General features: G+C 39.0%; 1 protein-coding gene across 1 annotated transcript; it reads right to left on the bottom strand.

The window, feature by feature from the left end:
- Nucleotides 1-3,718: 3,718 nt before the first annotated feature.
- On the bottom strand, nt 3,719-9,465 carry LOC143299690 (ATP synthase subunit gamma, mitochondrial-like). The gene is made up of 7 exons (XM_076613047.1): nt 9,370-9,465; nt 8,416-8,450; nt 7,169-7,300; nt 6,788-6,989; nt 5,774-5,917; nt 4,601-4,821; nt 3,719-4,072 (listed from the first exon to the last, which is right to left on the bottom strand). Exons 1-7 carry the CDS (start codon nt 9,414-9,416, stop codon nt 3,972-3,974), a joined length of 882 nt encoding a protein of 293 aa, XP_076469162.1. The 5' UTR covers nt 9,417-9,465; the 3' UTR covers nt 3,719-3,971.
- Nucleotides 9,466-10,111: the final 646 nt, after the last annotated feature.

Genomic DNA, 10,111 nt, shown 5'->3' on the forward strand with positions numbered 1-10,111 from the left:
ATTTTGCTAGAAATTGTGATCTTAGTAGATTCTGCAATGCTGCTGGCCTCAAAACAGAATCAAACGCCTTTTCGTTATCAACAAATGCACTATGCAGTTGTTACTTTTTTTCTGCATGAATCTATCACTTTTATCAGCCAATGCTATAACAAAAACATGATCTTGTGTTGAATGCATGTGCCAAAAATCAGATTGTGTTTTGAGTTGTTGTTTTTTAACAAAAACATGATCTTGTGTTGAATGCATGTGCCTAAAATCTGATTGTGTTTTTTGGGTTTTTGTTTTTGTTTGTTTTTGTTTTTTTGTTGTTTTTTAATACAGCAAGTTATTACAGCTTGACAATCTGTCGCTTAAAATCAGTGTAAACAATTTTTCAATACAGTCTGACAAAGTCATGCTTCTGTAGTTTTTAACATTAAAACTTTTCTCACCCTTTCCTTTATAAAGTGGGAAATGTAGCCTCATAAAGGAAATTTTCTATCTAAAATTAAGTTTATATAACATACTTACCGTGACCCAACTAGTGCAGACTCCGGCAGGGGTCTGACATTCCTGCCCTGTGCAAACTACTATCTGCCTATGCAGAGAAAACGAAAGTAACTATGGCCGATAATCTCCCGAAAGTAGGTAACCTCCCCTTTGTCCCGCTGGCTAGCACCCTCTTTTGACACATTCTTCTGGCACAGTACATTATCTATAACTTTACTGAACAACTTACAAAAACACTGCGTATTGTGTAATGTTGTGAAAGGTACTGAATGAAGTCCTTAACCTCAGTTGCAATACACATATCATGCAATACGCGTATATGCATTGTCCTATACAGTAGCACATGTAATGATGTAATATAACTGATTGCAGGAGTAAAAATATATATGAAAGGAAGGTGAAGGAGCATAATGTGATGTATTGTAGAACAGTGCATGCACACAAACTCATGTCCATGATAAACTGTCAAAGACACAACAAAATGTGTAACTAGGTCCACACACAAGTTTTAGTGTAGTTTCCCTGTTGGTATGTCGAATGCCTGTGGTTGTGTCATCTGCACATTTACATCGACCCCTTCCCTCTCTTCCCCTCCTCTCCCTGGTTGTCAGCTCTTTTTGATGTCAGGCTAACCCTTTTCACCCCTTGCACCACTCTACTACTCTCTTTGTAGCCACCAAGCTTGCTGCAGTCTCCATGCCCAGTTGTGGATGGTGATGCAGATGAAATGATAGACTGCGGTCCTGCGTGCAGCATGCACTTTGCGCACTTAGAAAGTAAATAAAAGGGTTGTCCCTGCCAAATTCTTAAGAAAATCCATCCTGATATACTTGTGCATGTGTGCATAATTGAAAGCCTGACTGAAAGACACATGAAATGAATGATGAGTACCTAAAGGTACCTATCAGTTAACTCTAACCAGTGACTGAATGACTGTGTTCTTCCTGTAGTGCAAATGATTCCATGTTTGTAAAGCACTCAGTGTTTGGTCTCTGACTGAAAATGGCTGCAATATGAATATAAATAATAATGCTGTTGCCAGTTAGACGATGTAATCTGTTGTATGTTTAAAGGATGTACTTTGTCATACAGAATGTAAGTGTGGACAGCTTTTCTGTCCTTTCTGCATGCACCCTATAAATGGGTGAGTGGAGGATTTGCTTTGCATGTTTGTGCTCTATTTTTCCTCACTTTCACATTTCTTAACAATCAAGCTCAACTCTGGCATACTAACCAGAAACTGAATGACTCCAGTCAACAGCTTTCCCAAGCAAACATTAGTAGTGTTATGGCAAATCTATAGCGATGAGGTCAAGCCTGGAGTTGAAAAATGTTATGTAGACTGCAAGAACAAATGTTAATGGCTTTTTTCAATTTGTTTTATTTGTGACAGATTTCAAAGAGAGAGGCAGACAGCAAACAAGAAAGCAGTGAGTGGATTGTAGAATGATGTATATGCCTGTTCAATTGGTGATGATCCTTGATGTGATTTACTTCAGATCATACACAAACAGGCAATCACAGTTGTCTATATCCAACATGCTGCTGCACTGAAAGAGAGAAAAGAGAAGGCAGTCATCTGTGCATGTTCGGCATTTGCTGGTGTGGACTTGATCATGTACCTGAACAACCTGCCCAGACATGCAGAAGATGGTTTATAATTATCAGTTTTCTGTGTGTTCAAATCGGCACTGGGGCATGATTGGTAGGCACATGGACACACACACAAATAAAAAAACGCAAACATGCTCACGATACACAGCCGCACCTCAGAGGTAAGTTTGCATGGCCATTCATGCATGTGCTGTGTGGCAGCATGTGCTAAGGGCTGGGGAGGTTGGCAGTGTTGAGATGAGGGTGAGCACTTAATCCATGCTGCATGTAAAATGTATTTATTTTAATATTTCTTATATGTTTTTATCAGGTACTTTTTTGGATGCTGTTAACTCACGTACATACTCATTTTCGCAGAGCCTGTAAATATCCCTTCATTTGCACAACCCTCAAAGCACTCTCTCATCGGCACCACCTCCACATCTGTTGATTCAGCATCTACCTTCACATTTAGAAGGTTGAAAGCTTTGGGTGACCAGTCACTTGAAGAAGGCAAATTTGATGTTAGTTGACAATCATTTACATCCCTCCTCTTTATGACATGTCAGTTCAATATAACTTATATCCTTCCTCTTTTACAGGTCTACATCTACACATTGTTACTAGACTTATAACATCCAGACAACAAAGGCAAATGGTAAATGAGATCCAAAGCAGCTGTTTATGGGCACAGTTGCAGTGCTTTTGCAAAAACTGTTCCAGGTGCCACGAGATACTGACCCTGCACAAAGCTGACACAGAGCTGGGCAGATCATTTGTAAGAGTGGAATTAGTCTGAATAGTTCACAATAATATAACCAGACTTTTTCATGTCAAGTGCAAAAAGAGGTTGATGGTGATTTCCCATATTCTTTCCTGTTCTGACTTTTGTGGGCAGCTAAAAGGTATGTGGACTGCTTCAGATTCTATGGTTTTTGCCGGTGTTTGATACCAGCAACTGTGACTCAATGGAGATAAAGGAAGGATGGGACACTGGATAGGGGTTTGGGATATGGAATTAATTAAAATTCTGGCTACTGATAATCAGGATAAAAACTATGTGAGGGAAACAAGATGGAAACACCCATCACTCAAAAATTATTTAGGACACAAATTGCTGCCTTACCCTTCCATCTTTAGGTAAGTGCCAGTATCAGGTACAAAATGCCGTTTTGCTTATTCTCCTCTGTTCTGTTTACATTGCCCTCCATTATCCTCCAAACATTCGAGATGTGCTATAAAGACAGGGTTTGACATTAAATAACTTTTTTTCCTAAAACAGACACTAAAGTTATGAGATGAGAATTCAGAGTCTGCATTGTTCATGCTGATTGTGCTGGAGGCAATGGATCTTTTTAAAACTGCAGTGTTGCCCAAAATCTAAAGTCATAAATGTAGTTTTGTGCAATCAGAATCACTGGATGGATTTCAGTAATGGAACATGACTGGTTGAGCTGTGTTTGTCAACTATTACTTTATTTGTGAACAAATTAAGATCTGTGCTCTGTTTCTTTTGGACCTTTTCAGTAACCCTGTCATTGTGGTGGTGGTGGTGGTGGTGGTATTTCTGCTGAATGGAAACATCAAGGCTCATTCTCAGAAAAAAAAAATCATTTCATTCTAAAAAAAAATCATCTAAGAATTCTCCATAATATTTATTCTGTTCCACAACTGTGCACACGTCATATACGCCAATACTTCAACGAGTGGCAATGAACTAGATCTGAAGTGACTTCTTGCTGACACGTCAACATTTTACTACAAAAACGATGATTAACCACTTTCACATTTCCTTAGACCTCACAAAGTTTCTGACACCCAGTAAATCACTGGGTCAGAAAATGAAAAGAGTCTGACATACTAAACACCCTATTCCCCCCAGCCTGTGCTTATAGGGCAGCAGCACCAGAGATGATTTCAATGAGCTCCTTGGTGATCACTGCCTGTCGGGTACGGTTGAAGGTCAGGGTCAGCTTGTCGATCATCTCACCTGCACACACAACAGGCCAACCTCAGGTACAGCCATTCTCAGTTATACACATGATGATAACTTTTCCAAAGCTCGTAAAATGGATACAAAACCCTATATACTTCAATCTGCAGGTGATATACAGATGTCGAAAATAGATTTCTTTGTCAAAAAAACAAAACAAAAACAAAAAAACAACAACCAAACAACAAAACAAAAAAATATATATATATATACACACACACACACTCAGATATAAAACAGATGTCTTGAAATGTTTTTGTCAGTCTTTTGTCATGCTGAATTACAGAAGTTAAGAATTAAATTTTAGTTCCTGATAAAATGCAAAAATTTCATACCCATCCATGAACACACACACAACCACATACACCCCTTCCACACACACACATTCTTCCTCCATCACCAACCCCTAAAGTCTCCCCTCTTCCCCTCTCCTTTTTCCCCCCATCTAATATCACTTAAAGCGGATAGATGTTGCACTGAAGACTAATACTACTGCTACACACACACACACACATTAACACGCACCGGCATTCTTGCTGGCAGCGTCCATGGCAGTCATACGAGAGCTCTGCTCACTGCAAGCCCCCTCCTTCATGGCAAAGAAAACAAGGGAAACCAGAGCAAACTCGTTGTAGCTGCGCAGGACTTCGTCATCAATGCTGTCGTACAGGCTGATCTTGTCAGCCTTGGCAACCTGGTCCTGGTTGAAGAGGGGCAGCTCCGTCACACGATAGGACACCACTGACCTGTCAGACAACAAAATGATTCACTGAGCTTTTTCTCTTGTTTCTAAATCTCCTAAACAATGGCAATTTACATTCTTACATGTTATTTAAATCAAACTGGTGTGGTTAAAATCACACAAGAAATCCTTGTTACAAGAGAGTTATTATAAAGAGGAGCTGGGTAGGACAGTATGTTATGGGGAATTGAGAAAGAAAAAAAAAAAAAAGAAAGGAAAGAGCCTTACCGCCCTCAATCTCCCATCTTGAATAGTATTTCTTTAGGCCAAGCTTTGACATAATCCAAATACAGCCATACACCGATTCACTGTTTCTGCAATCGTAACTCATACATTTGCCTCTTGCTATGTGACTGGGCTGTTACAGGAATGACAATTTTTACTTTGCCATACACACAAGCATACTCCGAATTTTATGGCGCACATACAACACGGAACATTCCTTAGAACAGTTCAGCTGATTTTCTTAAGTGGATGTCAGTATTGTCTCAGACTGACTCCTCAGGAAATCCAAGATGGCTGCCAGAAAAGAGGACGCATGGAAGTTAAAAACCAAGGGAGGCTATTTGCCGCAGCTTCTTTCGGTTTCTCTGCATAGCAGACTAGTAGTTTGGACAGGACAGGAATCCAAACCCCTGCTGGACTCTGCACCAGTGGGTCACGGTTAAGAATGTCTAATTAAACAGCTTTTTTTTTTTAACTGGATCTGCAAAACAGACCATATTTTGTGTAAAATCTGCATTTTTTTTACAGACAAGTATAAACATGGATCCTCTACTGGTAACAAATCTGGCCCCAAAAACACTTTCTATTTATTGCAATATCCACAAAATGACATTTTAGCATATGTTTATTCAGTTTAATAGCATCTATTCTTTTAAGAATGTACCCCTGACATCATGGTGACCCATAACTTTTTGTGCCTGGTTTATAACAAAACGCTTGTAAACGGTTACCTAAAGGTGTTGAAATAGAGGCTGGCCACGTCAAACTTGTAGTCAACGTCCAGAATGGCGTTAGCCACCAACGCAGCGTCAGCAAACACTGGGGGCTTGCGTCCATATTCGTTGAAGGACATCAGAAAGTTGTCCTTGAACGTTCTGAAACAATACAGAACTGGCACTTCAGCAAAACACTTTACACTGAAAATGCAGTCAAGAAAATGTCGTATGCTGATACAGAGACAGAAAACAGGAAAGTACCATTTCACAGATCTACAATCATATTTCAACATAATCATAATGTAAAAAGAGAAACTGTCCCATCAAAGGTCATTCTACTGCTGGACAATGATTGGAATACATAGAAGCAGCACCACCATTTCATTATGCAGTATGTTACTGCTTGCAGATGTTCCATTCCATGGTCTAATGCTACACATGCTTCACAGATCCATGTTTCTGAACATTCTTTGCAAAGTTGTGAAAGTCAGGAATCAACAAAGGTCAACGGCAATGTAACAGGTCTCCCACATTGCAAAGATGCACTGCATCAACGTCTTCTTGACATTTTCAGCATTTTTTTCTATCCATCAGTCAGTAAGCCTTTTTTTTTTCTATGGTCTTCTTTTTTATTTACTGACAAAGTTTCTTTCTGTGCACCCACCTCTGGTGGTGTTTCATGCTGTCAAGTGTCAAAACGATACCCCAGAACAATGTCAGCTTCAACTTCCACATATCTAAAACGCTGTTATCACCACACTTCACATGCATTTTGATGGCTGTAAATATCCGAAAGTATTGTGGAAGTATGTGATTTCACAATAAATCCAATGCAAATGACACTGTGCAGAAAATAATGCATCACAAAAAACAAGCTGGCACATGTGTCAATGCCACAGATATAAGGAACAAAACTACATGTATCTTTTTATTTAAAAAACTCAGTATTAGCTTGAACAAAGCAAATAATTCCAGTTATGTAATGTGGGCTCAATTCAAGAATATGTTTACAGAGGAAGTGTTATGTACCTCTGCAGGATGCCCTTGGCTTTGTCTCCAACGACCACCAGTTTGGTTTCAGTAGTGGGCCCGCGCTCCCCAAGAATGCCACGCAACTCACGGCAGATACCAGAATGAACACCTCCGCAAAGACCACGATCAGACGACATCACCACAATCATCTGGTTGGGCTGGGCCTTGTCTTGTTGCAACTCAGCACTCTCAAAAAAAGCTGCAAGAAAAAGCAGTTTATATCAAAAGTGATCTTCTGTATCCAAAACTATATTTAATTAGAAGGAAAAAAAACACGCATACAAAAAAACATTAAGAGTAGAACAGGGTAAACAACTAATTTCAAATATGTGTGTACTGAAAATAATAAAATGACTGATCCATCCATGGCATACATACCTTTTGCACCAGCTCCATAGGCACGCGCTGGTTTCAGCTCCCTTTCAGCTCGGGCGTACTTGGCAGCTGACACCATCTTCATGGATTTGGTGATCTTCTGAATGTTGGTCACTGACTTCAGTCGAAGGCGAACTGCACACCATAATTCATAGCATTAGGTTTGTAGCACACCCTCTGAATAAGGTGAGGCTGGTCCAAAAACTACCATCACGCATGTGTGTGTGTGTGTGTGTGTGTGTGCACGCCCGTGTGTATATGTGTGTGTGTGTGACTCTGTTCCTATACATGGACGAGTATGAACTGGATACAAATGTTTCATCCACAAAGTTTCTAAGCCACATCAAAAGGTATTCTGTTTTATCAGTTTATAATTTTACAAGTTCTTCCTTTAAATATCTACTATCTCAATCATGGCGTCAAAGTCAATGGATATTGCTAATGATATACATCCAACAACCAGCTGTGCTGTTGTTGAAACACAGTGGTCAGATGGAAATTCTGATTGCAGAACCAGTAACTGTATCTTTCCTCCACTTCTTACAGATAAAAGAGAAAAAATAAAAAAACATTATCTGTCCAAAATGCTTGTCCCACCAACCCCTCCTCAATCTGATGCCTTCAGCAAAACACTTTTCAAACTTAGAACTGGAACACACTGTAAAACATATTTCTTTGTTCTCCTTCAGTCCCATACTGAAAAGGCTCCAGAACAGGTGTATAGGCTGGTGAAACACAGAACACCAAATGTGAAAGACTATACCATACCACTGATCTAGAGCTCACTACGAGCAACAACAATAATAGGTTATCTCATTTGCTGGACTTTGCTCAGGATTTCACAGTAACAAGCCTCAAAATGGATTCAAATTATGAACTGTACAGAAAATGAAAAACTGAAAAGTTCAAAGCTTGGTACAACTACTTTTAGTACTTATATCTAGAGTTAAAAACAATGTCAACAGAAGCAAAAATAATCCATAAAGCAAGGGTTCCTGGACTCTTCAAGAACTTAAATGATGGGTCCTGATGCTCTTACGGAGAAGACTTAATAATGCTTTTTTAACTGGAGAAAGTCAGTTATGTCCATTATGTCCATTTTGTTGAGAATGACTTTTTTCAAACACGTCTTTCAGTTTCATTCAGTTACCCCCAGTACACATGCATATAAATATACACTGGTGAACGTGTGTATACTTTATTTGCATGGATATGTTACATATGTTAAAAACTAATACAAAACAACTTACTGTCCTTCAATGTGGCCATCCCTCTGACCTGAGTCCTACAAAACAAAACAAAAAAAATTAACATCAAACATCAATTCTCACCAACTTAAAAGTAAAATAAAGATACAAATGTATACTACACTATAATACTGACACTAGCTCAGCGATGGATACATTTCTATAACTGTCAATTCAAAGTAATACTAAAATGTGTACACCCAAATTTTAGTCAAATCCACTGCTTAGTTACATTGGTCCAGCATGGTAAGTCTTGTCACTGAGTGAAAATTTAAAGATAGAAACAAGTCCTCCCCATACTCGTTTTATCAGAAGTGAATGTGCCTGTGTGCAGTGTGTGTGTGTGTGTGTGTGTGTGTGTGTGTGTGTGTGTGTGTGTGTGTGTGCGTGCATGCGCGCGTGCATGCGTGTGTGGAGTGTGTGTGCATGCATTTTCTGTTTGATGTGTATGCATGTGTGCATGCTTTTGTGACACCAAAGGAATCAATTTTATGCCACCTGTCAATGTTGAAAGTTGTGTGCACATTGCTAATCAGATTTTCTCCATAAACTTCATAAATGTACAGCATTTCATCGTTTTGTTAAACTATCAAAAGTTCGAACTCAATAACTAAGTTAATTGCTCTGTTTCAGATGTTACGTTTACTGCTCAGTTCTCCTAAGAATATCAAAATATACCGATGTGGTTCTTCGGTTCTAAGGGTTGCACTTGTAATGATAAATGATTAAAACAGATTAACTTGATAACTGAACTGGCATGATCAGCAGTCTGCTAAGCAGACGCCCTGTCTTGTGGAGTCTATGGTGACCATCGTCCTCTTCGACCTTTGCAATTTCCAGTCCGACACGTTTCGTGACATGTACTTGGTCGACATAAAAATTAAACAAACAGTTTTTCATGACTATGGGAATATATAGCATGCAACCAATAAATTAAAAACCGCGTAAATAACTTACAGTTGAGGAGCAAACACAGCCACGGATCTTGACATGATGGCCTCCATCTTGCCGGTCGTCTAAATCGAGGCTTGACATTGACTTGGCGCAGGGAAGGTCACTCTGTGTCATTTACAGTTATCGGTCGTGCTGTTTGTGTTTGTGGTCTGCTGTGCCTATTTCCAACACAAACGTTACGGCTCAAAGAACAAGTTACCGATGCCTTGCTCTCAGTAAATGAATTCATGTATTAACTTTTCGTATATTTTCACTATAGTTCTATATCTTTGGAAGTGCGGACATTGTAATTGTCTGAAAAAACAAGAACTCAGCTAATGTCAATTCACTGGTCATGTTCTTGTGTATGGTTGGGAGACTGAAAAATAAAGAAAAAAAGAAAGAAAGAAAGAAAAAAAAGAATGTAAGTGAGAATCTGAATCACCGCACATGCGGTGTAGAAATTAAATTTTGTCCTTATTGACATGGTTTGTCTCTGGCAAACCAGAAATGTCTTGGCATGAATATCAACTGTCACTATGCGCAGGTGCCAGATGTATATATGTATACACATGTGGAGGAAAATGCTTTAAGTGCATTTAACAGAAAAAAGTGCGATTAAAAAATGATTAAAAGTAAAAAACAAACCCGATATGAGTGAGAATACTTCTATATTATTACAAGAAAGAACTGATGGTCCACTTGCAAAATGAAGATTAATGATGTAAAGTTCTGTTTTGTTCTGTCATGGATGTTTTTGTTTGTT

Source organism: Babylonia areolata, chromosome 25 (assembly GCF_041734735.1).
Source record: "Babylonia areolata isolate BAREFJ2019XMU chromosome 25, ASM4173473v1, whole genome shotgun sequence".
In the NCBI taxonomy this organism is placed as follows: domain Eukaryota; kingdom Metazoa; phylum Mollusca; class Gastropoda; order Neogastropoda; family Buccinidae; genus Babylonia; species Babylonia areolata.

Bases quoted from the DNA above. Each gene is read 5' to 3' on its own strand.
- LOC143299690 (XM_076613047.1), bottom strand. From the start codon at position 9,416: ATGGAGGCCATCATGTCAAGATCCGTGGCTGTGTTTGCTCCTCAACT. The intron at 6,990-7,168 runs GTATGTATGCCA...TTTTTCTTGCAG, and splicing joins CTATGGAGCTGGTGCAAAAG to CTTTTTTTGAGAGTGCTGAG. The intron at 5,918-6,787 runs GTACATAACACT...GTATTGTTTCAG, and splicing joins GCCAAGGGCATCCTGCAGAG to AACGTTCAAGGACAACTTTC.